Raw genomic sequence first — 21,943 nt, 5'->3', positions numbered from 1 at the left:
CTCCTGTACTCCTACACTACATTACACCCCATTTTGTACCACTGAGGACCTCACACCGACTGTATCCCTATACAACATTACACCCCATCCTGTACCACTGAGGAACTCACACCCCCTGTACCCCTATACTACATTATACCACTGAGGACCTCACACCTTCTGTTCCCCTATACTACATTACACCCCATCCTGACCACTGAGAACCGCACATTGCCTGTACCCCTATACAACATTACACCCCATCCTATACCACTGAGGATCTCACACCTCCTTTATCCCTATACTACATTACACCCCATCCTATACCACTGAAGACCTCACACTGCCTGTACCCCTATACTACATTACACCACATCATATACCACTGATAACCTGACATCACCCCCCCCATATAAAAAATGCTGGATTCACAGGGTATGGGTTTATAATGGACAGATGTTGGATGCACAGGGTATGGGTATAATAATGGACAAATGCTGGATGCACAGGGTATGGGTATAATAATGGACAGATGCTGGATGCACAGGGTATGGGTATAATAATGGACAGATGCTGGATGCACAGCATATGGGTATAATAATGGACAGATGCTGGATGCACAGCGTATGGGTATAATAATGGACAGATGCTGGATGCACAGGGTATGGGTATAATAATGGACAGATGCTGGATGCACAGGGTATGGGTATAATAATGGACAGATGCTGGATGCACAGGGTATGGGTATAAAAATGGACAGATGCCGGATGCACAGGATATGGGTATAATAATGGACAGATGCAGGATTGGTGCATTTATGTCCAGGTGTGTGATTGGCTTTTCCCTTTCTCCAGAAGCAAAGACGATCCCTGTGGCGCCTAGAACCCAGCAGCGGTGAGGTTCCACCAGAAGGAGAAGTACATGTGACACTTGTGGCCCACCTGGATGATACCACCGCCTTCAGAGACACTGTGCAGCTGTGTATTACTAATAGCAGCACCCATCTCATCCCAGTGCATGCCATCGGTACAGGAACCACCATCATCACTGACAGAACCTTCGCACCGGTGCTCAATCTTGGAGCCCATTTCAGGTGAGGGTCTTAAGGTGATCCAGTACCAGGAGATCTGTGTCTCACTGTGACAGGGCTATCATTCTGTTGCATTTTCTGCTCACTTTGTTCGCTCTTTCTCAGGGACATTTGCTGTCCATCCATTAACAGGTTCCCCCTGAGACAGAAACCGAAATGGTACTTCCCAATCCATGCTATATAATTATCAGCAATCTCAGTGTGTGTCATCTCAAACAATTAGTTTTTGGGGGGTGGAATAGAAAAGAGGGAAGAGAATATGCAATACAGGATAATAAAATAATAGATTAAAAATAAAAATTGGTACTTGTTTAGTTTCACGACGGCAGTTATGTACTTAGCGTAGCGTCCCTTTCAGAATAGGCCTTGTGTTCCCACAACAGCATAGTGTGTTCCGCGCGTCCAGCGTAGTCAGTCAGAAGTAGTGTAGTGAGCGTAGGCAGTACGTAGTCAGCACAAGCATCACTGTCAAAATCGGCGTAGTGTGTGTACCCGCGACTACTGGCCGTGGAATACAATAGAGGACAAGTACATGGCACATAACCCTGGCTGTATCAGCAGAGGACACGGACATAAGTATCAGGGGGCAGAGAACAAGAGATGTGCAGCGCCCTATTACAGAGTATGTAACCCATGAGCCAGTGGTTTACAGCTGGATACAATAGAGGACAAGTACAGGGCACATATCCACAGCTGCATCAGCAGACGACACTGAAATAATTATCAGGGGGCAGAGAACAAGGGATCGGCAGTGCCCTATTACAGAGTATATAACCCAGGACACAGTGACTTACAGCTGGATACAATGGAGGACAACATCTCCTTTATGGACCCTCTGCCCTGTATATGTGCAGCGCTGTGATAGACTGTTGCATGTAATGGATGGAGATAATGGGGTGGTCCTGATCTCCTGTATGGACCCTCTGTGCCGTATATGTGCAGCGCTGTGATACACCAGTGCATGTAATAGGTGGAGATAATGGGGTGGTCCTGATCTCCTGTATGGACCCTCGGTCCTGTATATGTGCAGCCCTGTGATAGACTGGTGCATGTAATGGATGGAGATAATGGGGTGGTCCTGATCTCCTGTATTGACCCTTGGTCCTGTATATGTGCAGCGCTGTGACACACCAGTGCATGTAATGGATGGAGATAATGGGGTGGTCCTGATCTCCTGTATGGACCCTCTGTCCTGTATATGTGCAGCACTGTGACACACAATGTGCATGTAATGGATGGAGATAATGGGGTGGTCCTGATCTCCTGTATGGACCCTCTGTCCTGTATATGTGCAGCGCTGTGACACACCAGTGAATGTAATGGATGGAGATAATGGGGTGGCCCTGATATCCTGTATGGACCCTCTGTCCTGTATATGTGCAGCGCTGTGACACACAATGTGCATGTAATGGATGGAGATAATGGGGTGGTCCTGATCTCCTGTATGGACCCTCTGTCCTGTATATGTGCAGCGCTGTGACACACAATGTGCATGTAATGGATGATGGAGATAATGGGGTGGTCCTGATCTCCTGTATGGACCCTCTGTCCTGTATATGTGCAGCGCTGTGACACACCAGTGCATGTAATGGATGGAGATAATGGGGTGGCCCTGATCTCCTGTATGGACCCTCTGTCCTGTATATGTGCAGCGCTGTGACACACAATGTGCATGTAATGGATGATGGAGATAATGGGGTGGTCCTGATCTCCTGTATGGACCCTCTGTCCTGTATATGTGCAGCGCTGTGACACACCAGTGCATGTAATGGATGGAGATAATGGGGTGGCCCTGATCTCCTGTATGGACCCTCTGTCCTGTATATGTGCAGCGCTGTGACACACAATGTGTATGTAATGGATGGAGATATTGGGGTGGTCCTGATCCCCTGTATTGACCCTCGGTCTTGTATATGTGCAGCACATGTAATGGAACATCGGCCTTCTATCTCAGAGCTGTGCCAGCCCTAGGCACTCCTGCACTATTGTACCCACACATTAGCACCCCACCAGGCACTACTGCAATGTGCTGTGCCCACTTTGCCACCCTGTGTTTGGCCAGGTGTGGGTAAACCAGCCTCACATTGTCTGCAGTGCGGCACCCTCAGATGCAGGAGGGCATCACAGCCTCCACAGCCACTAGGAGCAGCTCCAGATAAAGATCTGCCAATGTGCAGGCTTTGACAGGACATATCATGGCATCACTGTGCCCATATGAGCGAGCCTCTGTCATGCCATGTCCCAGTAAGTCTGTGCCAGTCATGTGATCCCTCTCGCTATGTGCAGCCTGGCAGATGGGCATGTAATGAGGGTATTTAGCTCTCCGTAATGGGCATCCTCACACCCTGCTATTACTGGATAGTTCCTGCAGTGATTGGGCATGTATGCCTGCGGATGCCAGGTGCCAGCGTTATGCCTCCTTTGTATGCTGCCAGGAGATGCGGAACCCTCTGCAGTCCCTGGTGTCAGTGGAAAATGTATCGGGAAGGAGTATTTAGGTGGCGGGGGCCGCGGCTGCTGCTGGGATCAGGTTCACAGTCTCCTCTTCTATCTCTTTGTTTGCAGCCTTCATCTGATACCAAACGCATTGTATGTTCTTACAAAGGTTTATCCAATGATGGCAATATCATGCCATGTAAGATGCCAAGTAACCCTGCCGTGCCTGTGGTGGGGCTCTCTGACAGCACATGAGCTTAGCCTGGAGGCCATTGCTGGGACACACAGGGTTAATGGCGAGCTGCGGCGTATCACTGTGTCCCCCCTGCTGGGGCTTCATGTCAGCATCATTGTTCTTCACCCTGCTGAGTATAATGGGCAGGGGTGCAAGATTATACGGCAGTAACTTCATCTGAGCCCTGCAGTAACACAAGAAGGCGCGGCGACAGCGTGACCCCTTCTCGCAATGCGCTGGTCATGGGGATACAGTGCTGTGACTGTGGTGTCCTATATAGTATACGTACTGTGCATCCCCCTGATACTGTGACATGTCTCTGAGTGCTGGGACCGTGGTGTCCTATATAGTATACATACTGGGTATCCCTGATACCTGTGACATGTCTCTGAGTGCTGGGACAGTGGTGTCCTATATAGTATATGTACTGTCCATCCCCTGATACTGTGACATGTCTCTGAGTGCTGGGACTGTGGTGTCCTATATAATATACGTACTGTCTATAACCTGATACCTGTGACACGCCTCTGAGTAATTTTGTATATTATGTGTAAACAATGATTTATCTTCATACAGTGCCGGTCCCTGTCGCTATCACTTCACAATGACCAACCGTGGTCGCCGTACTCACCAGCTCTACTGGATGACTGAGGGATTCCCTCAATTCCGCAAACGTCAGCAGCTGCCAAGCCTTAAACCTCGGGTGGCACCCCCAGAAGCACCATGTCCAGTGTTCAGACTGTCCCCATCACGGATGGAGCTAACTCCTGGGCAGAGTGTGGATGTTGTGCTCGAGGGGTCCACAGATGTTCCAAAGGTAAGTATTCCTAATATTATCAGGGTAATGTAGGGCAGAAAACTCAGGGATAGAAATATTAGTAGGGCGAGAGAGGGGTGAACTGCGATATAAGTAATATTAGTAGGGCGAGAAAGCAGAATACTCTGGGATTAGTAATATTGGTAGGGTGATAGAGCCATCTGGGATAAATAATATGTATACAGCCATACTCTGCGATTAGTAAAAAATTTGTAGGTTGATAGAGGGGTGTACTATGGGATTAGTAATATTAGTAGGGTGATAGCGCCATATACTCTGGTATTAGTAATATTAGTAAAGTGATAGAGCGTGTACTCTGGGATTAGTAATAATAGTATGGTAATAGAGCGGCATACTCCTGGATTAGTAATATTAGTGATGTGATAGATTAATAGAGTATAAGAGCAGTGTATTTTTGGATTAGTAATATTAGTAGGGTGATAGAGCGGTGTACTCTGGGACTTGTTATATTAGTAGGGTGAGAGTGTTGTACTCTGGAATTTGTCATATTGGTAGGGTGATAGAGCCATCTGGGATTAGTAATATGTGTAGGGTTATACAGCCATACTCTGGGATTATTAAATTTGTAGGGTGATAGAGGGGTGTACTATGGGATTAGTAATATTAGTTGGGTGATAGAGCCATATACTCTGGAATTAGTAATATTAGTAAGGTGAGAGACCGGTGTGCTCTGGGATTAGTAATATTAGTTGGACGATAGAGCTGTGTACTCTGAGACTTGTTATATTAGTAGGGTGAGAGCGGTGTACTCTGGAATTTGTCATATTGGTAGGGTGATAGAGCCATCTGGGATTAGTAATATGTGTAGGGTGATATAGCCATACTCTAGGATTAGTAACATTTGTAGGGTGATAGAGGGGTGTACTATGGGATTAGTAATATTAGTAGGGTGATAGAGCCTTATACATTGGGATTAGTAATATTAGTATGGTAATAGAGCGGTATACTCCTGGATTAGTAATATTAGTGATGTGATAGATTAATAGGGTATAAAAGCAGTGTATTTTTGGATTAGTAATATTAGTAGGGTGATAGAGCTGTGTACTCTGGGATTAGTAATATTAGTAGGGCGATAGAGCGGTTTACTCTGGGACTTGTTATATTAGTATGGTGAGAGCGTTGTACTCTGGAATTTGTCCTATTGGTAGGGTGATAGAGCCCAGTAGCGCACGCAGGGGGGGTTTCTGAGTACCCAGGAGTCGAAGGGCCCTACTCTGAAAGCTGAGGGTCCCCTCTTTCCATGGGTACAAGAATTTTAAAAATCGACCCTTGGGAACCGGAGATATCTGACTTTAAAGCAGTGGTCCCCATCCAAGCCTGTTAATTGCTCTCCCTAGTCAGATATTTCAGGTTCTATGTGATTTAGGCCCTTATTCTGGTTGGTGCGGTATTATCCGCATGCGTTCGTGCCGCCGATGTTTTGTGTCTGCGCATGTGCAGAGGCGTCTCTGCGCATGTGCGAGCCGGACGCACGCCACATTCCGCATGAAATGTGTACACTACGAACAGGGGGTGGAGAGGGGTGTGAAGGGCTGTTTGTGCTCATTACCATATGTTTACACCCCGCGTTTCATGGGCGTTCCCATGAAAACGCTGGGCGTACGTATGGTAATGTGGCCGTGACGCACGTGTAGGGGGCGGACATATGACATTGCCGGATGTCAGCTGCCCGCCCAGATCCCTGCTTTTGCACGGAGAAATGCCCGTGTGGTCTGAGGTTGCGAGAGCTGGCGGACCACTCGGCCCTGCATTCGATGTTCTGCGACCATCGAATGATGGGGGAGGTTCCCTGATATGGAGGAGGTGTATTCGTGAGAAATACACGTGCGGTCCGTTTGGACAGCTTCTACCGCGTACGGACTGAGTTGGCGATCCGTATGGAAGGCAGGGTTTAGGACGCACGGTGCTGGCCGCATATTCGGATCCGGCCGCACTGATCAGAATAAGGGCCTTAGAGTTTTTCTGAGGGTATATTCCAAAAGCTGGGACTCTCCCCCTTTGAGGGACACTAGAAGCTTGTCTCTACTGTTCCGAGAACCAGAGATATCAGCCTTCCAGCAGCTGGTTACTGCTCCAGCTCCGCACACCTGGTATGTAGTTTTTTATACTTGTTGGCAGATTGCGCTGCCTCCTGAATTCTGATCCCCTAGTCCCCAGTACCATTTGGTAGGTGGGATTCTCTAGTTTCTAATTCCATTAAAATCTAAGAAATCTATTTCCAGGAACTGGATATATCAGCAGTCAAGCAGGCTGTCCTCCCACCAGAAAATTATGAATAATAAGCCGACTCCACTATACACCCCTCCTCTGCGTATTAAACATCCTCTACCACCCTGGAAGTTATGTATCAGGGCCCCTTCATTTAGCCCAATGCCCCCTTCTCCCACCCCATCTCCCACCATCTGTGCAGTAAAGGGGTAATTTATTATTATGATTATTTATATACATTTGGTCTATCTATAATACTTTAACTGACCCTGCATATACTGGGTCACCTAAGTGTCCATCTCCGTGCTTTGCTCCGCCCCTCTGGAAACCCCCTTCTGAAAATCCTGCGTTTGCCCCTGGAGCCATCTGGGATTAGTAATATGTGTAGGGTTATACAGCCATACTCTGGGATTAGTCAAATTTGTAGGGTGATAGAGGGGTGTACTATGGGATTAGTAATATAAGTAGGGTGATAGAGCCATATACTCTGGGTTTAGTAATATTAGTAAGGTGAGAGAGCCAAATACTCTGGAATTAGTAATATTAGTAATACAGAGCAGTGTACTCTGGGATTAGTAATTCAGGGACGTACAGTAATTATTATACATACCACTTGCTAACTGTTATTTGGAGAGCAGGAGCGTTTCCCGTCATTCAGGGACGTACCTTTCTATCTAGCGCAAGTGAAGGGAACACCCTATTTTTTGTCTATCTTGTATTGTTTGATGGTATTAGGGTAACCATTTTTGGGTTGTACCCATCACAAGGCTGCTTGAAGTGCACTTTACTTGAACTGTCTTTTATTTTATTACATAATCCTGGATTAGTAATATTAGTGATGTGATAGATTAGAAGGGTATTACAGCGGTGTATTTTCAGATCAGTAATATTAGTAGGGTGATAAAGCCGTGTACTCTGGGATTAGTAATATTAGTAGAGCGATAGAGCGGCTTACTCTGGGACTTGTTATATTAGTAGGGTGATAGAGCCACCTGGGATTAGCAATATTTGTAGGGTGATATAGGGGTGTACTATGGGATTAGTAATATTAATAAAGTGATTGAGTCGTATACTCTGGGATTTGTAATATTAGTAGGGAGATAGAGCAATATACAGTGGTATACTCTGGGATTAGTAATATTGGTAGGGTGATAGAGCCATATACAGTGGTATACTCTGGGATTAGTAATATAAATGGTATGATAGAGCGGTGTACCCTGGGATTAGTAATATTTGAAGGGTGATATAGCCTTATACTCTGGAATTAGTAATATTAGTAAAGTGAGAGAGCAGTGTACTCTGGGATTTCTAAAATTGGTAAAGCAATAGAATGGTGTACTCTGGGATTAGTAATATTAGTAGGGTGATAGAGCCGTGTACTCTGGGATTAGTAATATTAGTAGGGTGATAGAGCCATATACTCTGGAATTAGTAATATTAGTAAAGTGAGAGAGCGGTGTGCTCTGGGATTAGTAATATTAGTAGGACGATAGAGCTGTGTACTCTGAGACTTGTTATATTAGTAGGGTGAGAGCGGTGTACTCTGGAATTTGTCATATTGGTAGGGTGATAGAGCCATCTGGGATTCGTAATATGTGTAAGGCCATATACTCTGGGATTAGTTATAGTAGTAGGGTGATAGAGCCAACGTTTTCATACCCCCACTATCCACGTCGGCATGGAGTTGATTTTATATAGTGTGGCGAGCGCAGCGTCATTCCGAGCCCCGCGAGGGGACGCGCTTAACTTCACATGTATTTCGCGTCCCCACGCGGGGCTCGTTGCGCTTGCCACGCTTTGGGCTCGGTGGCTCGCTGCGCTTGCCACACTATATAAAATCAACTCCATGCCAACGTGGATAGTAGGGGTATGAAAACGTTGGCTCTATCACCCTACTACTATAACTAATCCCAGAGTATATGGCCTTACACATATTACTAATCCCAGATGGCTCTATCACCCTACCAATATGACAAATTCCAGAGTACACCGCTCTCACCCTACTAATATAACAAGTCTCAGAGTACACAGCTCTAAAGGTCGGAGGACTCGAATCGCCGCCCCTCGCTCCGCTCGCCACGCTTCAGGTTTGTGTTGATAGTACCGGTGGCGTGTGGGTGCTTTTAACATTGTAAGCACCTATTACGGTGCTTATACAATTATTTATCTTATAGGGGCACATTTAACATTGAAAACACCCATTAAGGTGCTTATACAATTTGAAATCGTATACCATTGTATATGCCATACAATGGCATACAATTAGATGGTATACAATTTAAAATAGTATAACATCGGCTAACATCGCATCGCATACCATTGTATGCCTTATGGTATGTGATGCGATGGGCGCCGTGCTAGGAAACAAGTACCGTAATATTAGTAGAGTGTTAGAGTGTGTACTTTGATCTTGGTATAATTAGTAGGGTGATAGAGCGGTTTACTCTGGAATTAGTCATATTAGAAGGGTGATACATTGGTTTACTCTGGGGTTAGTAATATTAATAGGGTGATAGAGCCATATAATATGGAATTAGTAATATTGGTAGGGTAAAAGAGGGTTGTATTCGGGGATTAGTAATATTTTTAGGGCTATAGAGCCATATACTCTGTGATTAGTAATAGTTGTATGGCGATAGAGCAATATACTCTGGGGTTAGTAATATTGGTAGGGTGTTAGAGAAGTGTGTGCTGGGGTTAGTAATATTTGTACGGTGATAGAGCCATATACTCTAGGATTAGTAGGGTTATAAAGTGGTATACTAAGGGATTAGTAATAGTAGGGTGATAGAGCCATATACTCTGGGATTAGTAATATTTGTATGGTGATAGAGCTATATACTTTGGAATTAGTAATATTGGTAGGGGGATAGAGCCATATACTCTGGGATTATTAATATTGGTAGGGTGATACAGTGGTATAAACTGGGATTAGTAGTATTGGTAGAGTGATAGAGGGGTGTACTCGGAGATTAGTAATATTAGTAGGGTGATAGAGCCATATACTCTAGGATTAGTAGGGTTATAAAGTGGTATACTAAGGGATTAGTAATAGTAGGGTGATAGAGCCATATACTCTGGGATTAGTAATATTTGTATGGTGATAGAGCTATATACTTTGGAATTAGTAATATTGGTAGGGGGATAGAGCCATATACTCTGGGATTATTAATATTGGTAGGGTGATACAGTGGTATAAACTGGGATTAGTAGTATTGGTAGAGTGATAGAGGGGTGTACTCGGAGATTAGTAATATTAGTAGGGTGATAGAGCCATATACTCTAGGATTAGTAGGGTTATAAAGTGGTATACTAAGGGATTAGTAATAGTAGGGTGATAGAGCCATATACTCTGGGATTAGTAATATTTGTATGGTGATAGAGCTATATACTTTGGAATTAGTAATATTGGTAGGGGGATAGAGCCATATACTCTGGGATTATTAATATTGGTAGGGTGATACAGTGGTATAAACTGGGATTAGTAGTATTGGTAGAGTGATAGAGGGGTGTACTCGGAGATTAGTAATATTAGTAGGGTGATAGAGCCATATACTCTGGGATTAGTAATAGTAGCGCAATAGAGCAGTGTGCACATAATACGCAGGATTATACCATATATGCCTTGTATGGCTGTGTGCCCGCTCTCTCCTGACATACATACTGTACATGCGCTATGTATGGCTATGTGCCTGCTCTCTTCTGACAAACATACATGTGCTATGTACGGCTGTGTGCCTGCTCTCTCCTGACACACATACTGTACATGCGCTATGTATGGCTGTGTGCCCGCAGAGCCGGCCCTAGACATAGGCAAACTAGGCAATTGCCTAGGGTGGCAGCCAATGCCTAGGGGCGGCAGCCATTGGTGATCAGTGGTGGGCGGCCGGTGCAACCGATTGTCAGCGCTGCTGACACTGAAATGAACACCGCCCGTCCATGAGAGTCCAGGAGCGAGCAGGATCTCAATGCCATGGTGCTGTGGCTGCTTGCTGGGGCTGGGCTGTGCTGTGAGATGGTGGTGCTGAGGAGAGCTCAGCTGCAGCTCAGTCAGGTGACATCACATGCTGGGCGGATTGTGGGGCGGGGCTGAGAGGAACCAGCGCCAGTCAAAACTTTGAAGGACACTTGTGCATTACGTCCGCCTCCCCCACACCGCACAGCGCACAATGATACTGGCCGGCTGCCTGCCGCCCCGCCCGGTGAATTTATGCTCAGCGGCACCGGTAGAACCAGATTAAGATGGGCGCTCCAGGGGTCAGTATTGGATTGGATCGATCACTATGATCCAATTTGTGACTGGTGACGGGAGGGGCCTTTCAGAGAGGGGGGGCTCTCTGAAAGGCCCCCCGTCACCAGTCACAAATTGGATCATAGTGATCGATCCAATCCATAGCACTGCTCCCCCTAATGCCAGCTGTCACAGGCTCAGCAGCCAGCACTGCTTTGCTGTGACCGCTTAGTTGCCAAAAGATGAAAGTAGCCTGCGGCACCGTGACAGTCTGGTGCAGGCTTCATGGAAGAAGAAGCCAGCCGGGTCCCTGCTGCTGTGTTCAGGACGGAGGATCTGCTTGGGTGTGGGCGACACTGCGGCGTGCGCCTGCAACCCTCGTGTCGCGGGGGGGTTTGGAAGGTAGCTACGCTACCTTTCTCACCTGCTCCCTGTCCCCGCGGCGCTTCCTGCTTTCTATGGTAGGGTACCTCTCCTCCTCGGCGGCTCAGTACCGCCCTCCAGTGGCCGGCGCCCTACACAAATGATAAAGTGACCGGTGCTAATGCAGCAATCAGTTCCTAACTGTTATTTTTTAAATCCAGGCTGTAACTTGACAGATAGGAGCTGATTGGCTGCTACGTTATCACCGGACACTTTGGGTGACATTTAATTGAGATCTGTGCATGGTCCTGTGTGAAAGTTTTTATTTTATTTTTTTTTAAACGGCGTGAGGTCCCCCCTCCTGAACATAACCAGCCCCGGACCTGATTCCAAAAATACCGGGGACAAAAAGTATAGGGGTTCACGGTATTTCTGAAACCAGCCCAGGACTCTTGGACCGATCCTGGTTCCAAAAATACGGGGGACAAAAAATCTGGGGGTCCCCCGTATTTTGAAACCAGCACCAGGCTCCCGCGTTGTCATGCCACAGCCGGTGGACACTTTTTATATAAGGTCCCTGGCTGAAATATGAGCACCCCCCCCCAAGGCTTCAACCGTCTAGGGCTGAAGCCCGGGGCTGTCACCGGCGTCCGTGGCCAGTGGACGCCAGCCTGATAGGGTTAAATCTCACATACCTAACATTGCTTTATGCAGGAGAACTACAAGTGCCAGCAGACCTCCCCCACATGCTGGGACTTGGAGAAACCACAAGTCCCAGCATGCTGGGCATTATTGGGCCTGCTGGGACTTGTAGTCCACCTGTAAAAAGAATGTTAAAATAAAACACACACACAGAAAAGTAGAACTTTATTTCACACAAATATACACACCTCACTTCTACACCAATATACTTACCAATCCAGTATCCAGCGCTGGTCTCCCTCCTGCAGAGCCGGCTTTCTCCTGCGCAGCTAACACCTGATAGCGTGATTGGACAATGCGTCTCATGCTCAACATGTACAAATATATCAGGGGACAATATAAGGAACTGTCAAACACCCTTTTTACTGCTAGAAAGGAATCTAGGACAAGAGGGGGTTTAGATTAGAAGAAAAAAGATTTTGTTCCCTTAGGAGAAAAATTTATTTTCCAGTCAGAGCAGTCGAACTTTGGAACAATGTGTCAGCAGAGACAATAAATACATTCAAATTAAGGTTGGACAAACACTTATTGGTTAATAACATCCATGGGTACAATTATTAATCATAAACTGTCTTTAACAACATACTATACTACAAGGGATAAGCTATTAAAATCCTAGGTTGGACGCAAGTCTTTTTTCAACCTTACCTACTATGTAACTATGGGCGGTATTCAATGAGGCTGATTCGCCATGTTTTTATGGCGATTTTGTGCTGTAAGGCAAATTTTTGACTAAAACGGTGAATCACCCTATTCAATGACCAGATGGCGAATACATTTCAAGGTTTTTTTCACCATGATTCACCGAGTAGCAATCGCTATCTTTTTATGGTGAAGTGGAATGTGAACTTTTAAAATAAAGTGTTTTGTTTTTTACAATTGATGTAAAAAAATCAGGAATTTTATTCTGAGGAGGGGCATGCTATTTTTATTCATGTGCTGTAAGCACATGAATATATATTTAATTTAAAAAAAAAAAATGGTACTTATGTAGTATCTGGGCTGCCGATTTTTTGATTGTATGCCTTAAGTTAAGGCATACAATCAGATGCGATGCGATGCGATATCGCATCGCATCGCATACGACCATGCGATGCGATGCGATGCGATGACCCGATTTTTCCATAGGATTCAATGTTAAAATGGACTGAGTCCATTTTAACATGGAATTCAATGGGAAAAAGGGGTCCTTTTCATACCCCTACTATCCAAGTGGGCATGGAGTTGGATATAAACCTGTGGCGAGCGTAGCGAGCCACCGAGCCCGAAGCGTGGCGAGCGAAGCGAGCCCCGCGAGGGGACGGTATTCTGTGTCCCCTCGCGGGGCTCGCTACGCTCGCCACGCTTCGGGCTCGGTGGCTCGCTACGCTCGCCACAGGTTTATATCCAACTCCATGCCCACTTGGATAGTAGGGGTATGAAAAGGACCCCTTTTCCCATTGAATTCTATGTTAAAATGGACAGAGTCCATTTTAACATTGAATCCTATGGAAAAATCGGGTCCATCGCATCGCATCGCATCGCATCGCATGCGGTATGGTCGGGTGCGATGCGATGCGATGGACCCGATTTCAAAATCGGCAGCCCAGTTACTACATAAGTACCAAAAAAAAAAAATATATATATATATATATATATATATATATATATTATTTTTTTTACACAGACCAGCCAGCAGGGGGCCGGAGCTGAGCCGCTCATTAGATATTCATATATTCACTGCACCCGATCATTACATATGCATGATCAGGTGTAGTGAATATACCCGGTCCCCTGCTGGCACCCCCGGGGGGCAGCCTGTGCTGCCTGGCACCCGGGGAGCCCACCTCCCCCCCACAAATGTTCTGGGGCAGGCAGGGAGACTTCAAATCTCCCTGCCTGCCACCGTCCTCAGGCTCCCTGCGGCGTCCGCCGCAGGAGCTCAAATTCACTGGTCAGGGGCAGCGAGCCCCTGACTCGTTGAATACTGGAGCCGGCGAGGCTCCGGAACACGGCAGGCAGTGGCGAATGTGCAGCGAATCCTAAACAGGAATCGCTGCACGTCGTCAGTATTCTCATTGAATATTGCCCTATGTCTCCATGGAGCCGTATAGCTCAGCCCTGATTGGCTGAACTATGGGTTTCCATGGAGACGCATACGCCCAAGACGCTATCAGCCTCTGTAGCGCTGGGACAGCGCTACAGAAGGTGTTAGCTGCGCAGGAGAAAGCCGTCTCACCCCGCTGTCAGTGCCGGGTGAGCTGGCTATGCAGGAGGGAGACCAGCACTGGATCCTGGATTGGTAAGTATATTGGTGTAAAAGTGAGGTGTGTGTTTGTGTATGAAATAAAGTTATAATTTTCTGTGTGTGTGTTTTATTTTAATGATCTTTTTACAGGTGGACTACAAGTCCCAGCGGGCCCATTAATGCCCCGCATGCTGGGAATTGTGGTTCTCCAAGTCCCAGCATGCGGGGGAGGTCTGCTGGCAATTTTAGTTCTCCTGCATAAAGCAATGTTAGGTATGTGAGATTTAACCCTATCAGGCTGGCGTCCACTGGCCACGGACGTTGGTGACTGCCCCGGGCTTCAGCCCTGGACGGGTGAAGCCTGGGGGGGGCCTTTATTGGGGGGGTCCCCACTCCTCCAGGTACCCCGTCCAAGGCTGACCAGCCACGATGCTCATATTTCGGCCAGGGGACCTTATATAAAAAGTCTCCCCCGGCTGTGGCATGACAACGCGGGCTGTTGGAGCCTGGTGCTGTTTTCAAAGTATGGGGGACCCCCAGATTTTTTGTCCCCCGTATTTTTGGAACCAGAACCGGTCCAAGTCCGAGCCGGTTTCAGAAATACCAGGGACCCCTATGCTTTTTGTCCCTCGTATTTTTGGAACCAGGTCCGGCTCAATGAGCCCGGGGCTGGTTATGCTCAGGAGGGGGGACCTCACGCTGTTTTTTTTTTTTTTTTTTTATAAACACAAATTCGCACATTACCTCAAATGCGCACATTTTCATGCCTAAAAATTGCACATTTTCATGCCTAAAAATCGCACATTATCGCACTTAATCGCACTTTTTCCCCAGAATACGCACCTCATTAAATATGCAAATTCGAGGCAAAAAATTAGATTTTAAGTGCGATAATGGGCGAATTTGAAAGTGCGAAAAAATCGCATTCTATTAAATGTCACCCTTTATCCCTTCACCAGACTTATTAAATGTGCCTGAAAGAGAGATACTAAATGCAGGGTATGTGGTGCACATCTAGCTTCTGAATCAACAAGCTTCACAGTGGCACGTGGTAGGCAGCGTTTCAGTGCTGTTTTGTAAGTGGAACTTGTACTAAGCCTGAGGAAGGGGCAGTGCCACTTACTAAACAGCACTGAAACATTGCCTACCACATACCGCTGTGAAGCTTGTTGACGCTATGCGTACTGCATCTTCTCTGCTAGGGGGCTATCTGCTAGGGGGCGCCAACAGATATATCTGCTAGGGGGAGATAACAAAATCTTGCCTAGGGCATCAATTTGGATAAGGCCGGCTCTGTGTGCCCGCTCTCTCCTGACACACATACTATACATGCGCTTTGTATGGCTGTGTGCCTGCTCTCTCATGACAAACATACATGTCCTTTTTATGGCTGTGTACCCGCTCTCTCCAGACACACATACTGTACATGTGCTGTGTGCCCGTTGTCTCCTGACACACATACAGTACTGTACAGTACATGTGCTTTGTATGGCTGTGTGCCCGCTCTCTCCTGACACACATACATGTGCTATGTTCGGGTGTGTGCCCACTCTCTCCTGACACACATACTATACATGTGCTATGTATGGCTGTGTGCCCACTCTCTCCTGACACACATACTGTACATGTGCTATGTATGGCTGTGTGCCCGCTTTCTCCAGACACATATAGGTACTTGTGTACTAGCACGGCGCCCAGATAATTCGCCCGATTTTTTTATCGCATCGCATGCCATACACCCGATGGCATTCGATGCGATTTTAACGCATATACGATATTAAATTGTATAAGCACCCTAATGTGTGCTTTTAAGCACCCTAATGGGTGCTTACAATGCTTAAATGCACCCCCATGCCACCCTCCCAGTGAACGTGAACCCGAAGCGTGGCGAGCGCACGCGGATACCTGTGAAGGTATCCGCGTCCCCTCGCGGGGCTCGCTGCGCTCGCCACGCTTCGGATTCACGTTTATACTGGGGGGGTGGTGTGGGGGTGCATTTAAGCATTGTAAGCACCCATTAGGGTTCTTATACAATTTATAATCGCATCCCATCGAATTGTATGCCATATACAATGGCATACAATTTTAAAATTGAATGCCTTTGTACAACATCGGCCGATTATCGCATCGCATGCGATATGGTCTGCGATGCGATGGGCGCCGTGATAGTACACAAGTACCCACATATACTGTACATGTTCTTAGTATGGCTGTGTGCTATGTATGGCTGTGTGCCCGCTCTCTCCTGACACACATACTGTACATGTGCTTCGTATGGCTGTGTACCTGCTCTCTCCTGACACACATACTGTACATGTGCTTTGTATGGCTGTGTGCCTGCTCTCTCCTGACACACATACTGTACATGTGCTTTGTGCCCGCTCTCTCCTGACACACATATTGTACATGTGCTTTGTATGGCTGTGTGCCCGCTGTCTCCTGACACACATACTATACATGTGCTATGTACGGCTGTGTTCCCGGTTTCTCCTGACACACATATATGTTCTGTGCTTTGTTCGGCAGCTGGTGAAGGAGCGGCTCATAGGACAGGCTATAATCGGCAAGCAGTCCGGGAAGGAGACCATTATGGCTGTAGATGTCACCTGTGAATTCATTGCTCCTGTGCTTGAGCTGTGTCCAAGGAACCTGCTGTTCTGTGTGGAGAAGGTGAGATTTCCCCCATTCCCGGCCTCTATGGTCGCTCTGGCCTCTTACATCCTCAGATGGTTTCCTGTTTCTTTCCCAGTACCCTGACAAGGACCTGAGCCCGGCCTATGAATCCGTGTTTCTGAGGAATGTTTCCTCGTTGCCATTGTCGTTATTCCTCTCCCTGACACCCCCTTTCTTTGTGTGCCTCACCCAAGCTGACCCCGATGAGGACATGCAGGTAATGCCAGTGCAGGATAATAGGGGAGTTCTGCTGTGAGAGATGGTGTTAGTTTAATATAGAGCTGTTCCATGAGTACATACATATCTGATATCACCTGTGTCCTCCATAGAAGCCTCTGTACCTGGAGACTGGGGAGCAGAAGGAGCTGACCATCAGATTTGATCCAACATTCACTCATGACCTGCACAGTCGGGTAGTAGAAGATTTTCTGTGTATACGATATGCAGAACACCCGCACACGGACTATGTCGTCTTGGAGGGCCAGGTGCATTTCCCAAACCTTCACTTCCCTTCTACTGTCATTGACTTCAGCTGTATCCTCAATGACACGGAGAGCAGCCGCCAGCTGGAAGTGACCAACTGCAGCCCGCTAGCAGTGCATTACCACTGGAGCTTTGTGACTGACAGCTGTCAGATCAGGTAGGATACAAGTAGCAACGTTCCAGCACATTCCAGGATGTTTTGTCCCGCCCCCCCTCCCCCGCATGGTAACAATTCGACATACAATGTAACTATATCGGTGCCTGAGCACTCTGATTGTCTAGTCTGTGTGGACATTGTATGGTTGTATATTTGTGGGATTTTTCACCAGGTCTCTTACACACTCAACAAACAGCAGAAAATGGACACTAGTGTGTACGTGAGTCTAAGTGATAGGAGATATAGGCCCTGATTCTGATGCTGCAAAGCTCGCAGCTTATCAAGTCCCAAAGGGCCTGCCCTGTCGCCAGCCGAACCACCGCCGCCATATCCCCTCACATTTTCCGCTGGCTGAGAAATCAAACTTACATTTGCGTCCATTCCGCCGAAGATGTGACAGCTACCTTCCCCGGCACACATCCTGCCCGCTTTCCCATGGGAATGCCCACCCGCCAGCACTGCTCCGCTCGAACAGGCTGGCTACTATGCGGGTTTGTCCGCCAACAGAGCCTGCGCATAAACAAAACATCACTCCTCCATGCGAAAGCAGGGAGAATGAATGATTCAGAATAACCCTCATAGAGTTTAAGCACTACTGGGGAAGAGACTGTTGTGACTGATGTATTTTCCAAAAACTACAATTCTCCCAAATTCAGCAAAACTTCATCTCACAGGATAGGAAGCATACATCTGTCCTCGTCGTACATGTGACTCAGCACTGACCGTCTGTTTGTGCGATATTTTGCATTAATAGGAATCATGTTCGCAAAGTGCTGTGAATAGGATGCACAAGCAGATTCTGCTGAGTACAATGATACTCTGTAATATAGCATTTAACAAGCAGATAGAGCTGCAGTCACAGACAGAATATAGACATGCTGCACATCCTTTTACTCAGCAGAGTCTGCTTGTGCATTCTAATCACATCTCTTTGTGAATAAGATGCATTCTTAGGGAAAAAGACACTTGGCACTACCAAGTCGCACCACTGCAAAGCAGGACTAGAAGGGCTGTACACATCTGTATGAAGATAACATTACTACAGTGTGGAAGATTTCTATCACAGGATTTGGTCCTTGTTGTCCTTATCTGAGAGAGGTCCAGGATTAATAACCAGCAAAACACTGTTATATAATGTGTGTATAATTCTGCAGGTCAATGGTACCGTTATATGATGTGTATTATGCTGCAGGTCCAGTGGTACCGTTATATGATGTGTATTATGCTGCAGGTCCAGTGGTATCGTTATATGATGTGTATTATGCTGCAAGTCCAGTGGTATCGTTATATGATGTGTAGTATGCTGCAGGTCCAGTAGTACTGTTATATGTTGTTTGTATTACTCTATTGGTCCAGTGGTACCGTTATGTGATATGCATTATACTGAAGGCCAGTAGTACCATTATATGATGTGTATATTACTCTGCAGGCCAGTGCTACCGTTTATATGATGTGTGTTTTACTCTGCAGGACAATGGTACCATTATATGATGGGTGTATTACTCTATAGGTCCAGTGGTACGTTATATGATGTGTATTATGCTGCAGGCCAGTGGCACAGTTATATGATATGTGTATAATTCTGCAGGCCAGTGGTACTGTTATATGATGTGCATTATACTGCAGGCCAGTGGTACCGTTATATGATGTGTGTATAATTCTGCAGGCCAGTGGTACTGTTATATGATGTGCATTATACTGCAGGCCAGTGGTACCGTTCTATTATGTGTATTACTCTATAGGTCCAGTGGTACCTTTATATGATGTGTATTATGCTGCAGGTCCAGTGGTATCGTTATATGATGTGTATTATGCTGCAGGTCCAGTGGTACTGTTATATGTTGTTTGTATTACTCTATTAGTCCAGTGGTACCGTTATATGATGTGCATTATACTGCAGGCCAGTGGTACCGTTATATGATATGTATATTTAACTTGCAGGACAGGGGTACCATTATATGATGTGTGTATTACTCTGCAGGCCAGTGGTACCGTTATATGATGTGTGTATTACTCTGCAGGCCAGTGGTACCGTTATATGATATGTATATTACTCTGCAGGACAGTGGTACCGTTATATGATGTGTGTATTACTCTGCCGACCAGTGGTACCGTTATATGATGTGTGTATTACTCTATAGGTCCAGTGCTACCGTTTATATCGTGGGTCCTAAAACTGCGGCCCTCCAGATGTTGTGAAACTACAAATCCCAATATGCCTTGCCACAGTTTTAGCACTCCCTTATAGCAAAACTGTGGCAAGGCATGCTGGGATTTGTAGTTTCACAACATCTGGTGAGCCGCAGTTTGAGGACCCATGGTCTATATGATGTGCATTATACTGCAGGCCAGTGGTACCGTTTATATGATGTGTATTACTCTGCAGGCTAGTGGTACCATGATATGATGTGTGTATTACTCTGCCGGACAGTGGTATCGTTATATGATATGTATATTACTCTGCAGGCCAGTGGTACCGTTATATGATGTGTGTATTACTCTATAGGTCTAGTGCTACCGTTTATATGATGTGCATTATACTGCAGGCCAGTGGTACCGTTTATATGATGTGTATTACTCTGCAGGCTAGTGGTACCATGATATGATGTGTGTATTACTCTGCCGGCCAGTGGTACCGTGATATGATGTGTGTATTACTCTGCCGGCCAGTGGTATCGTTATATAATGTGTGTATTACTCCTTTTTTTTTTTTTTTACTTTCTTTTATTGAAGCGTAAAATCACAATTCAGTACAACCAATTGTTTGTGTATGGTATCACACTTAAGATACAAGAGAGCAAAATAAAAAATTTGTCTTCATGGTATCACGGTACTCTCTCTCATTACCACATCATAAAAGAAGTAAGAAAAAACAACAAGAATATTATTTCTGCGTGCCGTGATCGGTCCGGTTCCAATTACCCATCAATATTCCCCTTTTATTGGTCCCCCCCTATATAACTCTATACTTTTATAATTCTGTTATATTATCAAAGCAAAAATCAATTGGTGGGTCTAGAATACTCATACGACTTTCATACCATAATGTGTTCCGGAAGCATCTCCATATCTGATATTTTATATCATGGGTTTGGGTTTCAATATAGCTTTCCCATGTCGCAAAAAAAAATTCAGTGTATATATCTTTTCTAAAGGATGCTTCCAACCATTACATTTTAAAAATATGATTCAGTTTACTAAGAAATAAAGCAAATGGTGGTGCCGTAGTATGCAACCAAAACTGTAATATACACTTTTTAGTTATCTCTGATATAATAATCAAAAGTTTACGTACTCCCTGGTTAACACGAGTGCCCTCCGGCATAATGCCGAAGATTGCCCATTCTGGGGTGAATAATAATGCAGAAACTAAATATTGTGTGGTATTTCTCCTTACTTGGACCCAAAATCTCTGTATTACCGGGCACTTCCACAGACAATGAAATAGCTCAGCCCCCTGTGTACCACATTGCATAAATAGGTTGTCCGAAATTAGTCCTATCTAGGGCCAGTGCAAGCCTCCCCCCCGCCCCAGGCAAATCCGCCGCCCGTCCCCCCCCCCCCCCCCCGCGCGCGCGCCGGGCGGGGTGCGGATGACCCAGGGGGGGGGGGGGGGCGTGTGGGCGATACTGCAGCGGGCGCCCGCACCCCCCATGTCCAGGGTGGGATGGGGGGGGAGGGTCAGCGTTGATTCACGGGCGGGATGGGGGGGGAGAGGGAAGCTCACTGTCTCACCTGCTCCCTGCTTTCTATGGTACCTCTCCTCGGTGGCTCAGTACCGCCCTCCAGTGGCCGGCGCCCTAGGCAAATGCCTAGACCTGCCTAGTGGTGGCGCCGGCCCTGGTCCCATGAAATACCTGCGGTGTGGTTACAAGTATGTTCTGTGTAGCACATTAAGTAATAGTTCTACATATGACGCAGCTGGTACCAGTTTAATAGAGACTTCTAAGGCTTTCAATAATTTTTTGATAGTTAACATAGGTAGATGTTCTCTCCATTGTGTCAACCCCGTTCGTAGATTGTCATATTGAAGAGGAGTATGCAAAAATGCATAATGAATCGAAATTGATTTACAAGGGGCATTTTCCCGTAACAATAACGTATCCAAAGGATTAATATAATCCTTTGGTGAAAGCACTCTGGAGAGCCCAGCCACATAGTGTTGTATCTGTAGAAATGCCAGTGGGAATTGTTGTACAATTGGGAACTTGTCTATAGCATGTGCAAATGTCATCGGTTTACAAGATTCTCGATCGACAAGTTTACCCAAATTAGTAATTCCATGTCTCTTCCACAAAGTAAATGGGAAATGGGCAGCTCC

General features: G+C 46.2%; 1 protein-coding gene across 6 annotated transcripts in view; it reads left to right on the top strand.

Annotated features, from left to right (window-relative positions):
• HYDIN (HYDIN axonemal central pair apparatus protein) overlaps positions 1-21,943 on the top strand; it is a 464,418-nt gene that overhangs the window by 97,335 nt on the left and 345,140 nt on the right. For 4 of the 6 annotated variants that reach the window (XM_083165004.1, XM_083165002.1, XM_083165001.1 and 1 more), the window contains exons 19-23: positions 834-1,072; positions 4,317-4,557; positions 16,836-16,979; positions 17,059-17,199; positions 17,312-17,622. In XM_083165004.1, the coding sequence (XP_083021130.1) occupies positions 834-1,072; positions 4,317-4,557; positions 16,836-16,979; positions 17,059-17,199; positions 17,312-17,622 (1,076 nt within the window). Of the gene's footprint in view, positions 1-833; positions 1,073-3,216; positions 3,314-4,316; positions 4,558-16,835; positions 16,980-17,058; positions 17,200-17,311; positions 17,623-21,943 lie in introns of those variants that run through there. The other 2 variants (XM_083165003.1, XM_083165005.1) reach the window with 2 other exon arrangements.

This window comes from Crinia signifera, chromosome 11, assembly GCF_055691185.1.
Source record: "Crinia signifera chromosome 11, ASM5569118v1, whole genome shotgun sequence".
NCBI lineage: Eukaryota > Metazoa > Chordata > Amphibia > Anura > Myobatrachidae > Crinia > Crinia signifera.
Note: the sequence above shows the minus strand (reverse complement) of the source record. Positions and strands in the feature narration are given on the sequence as shown.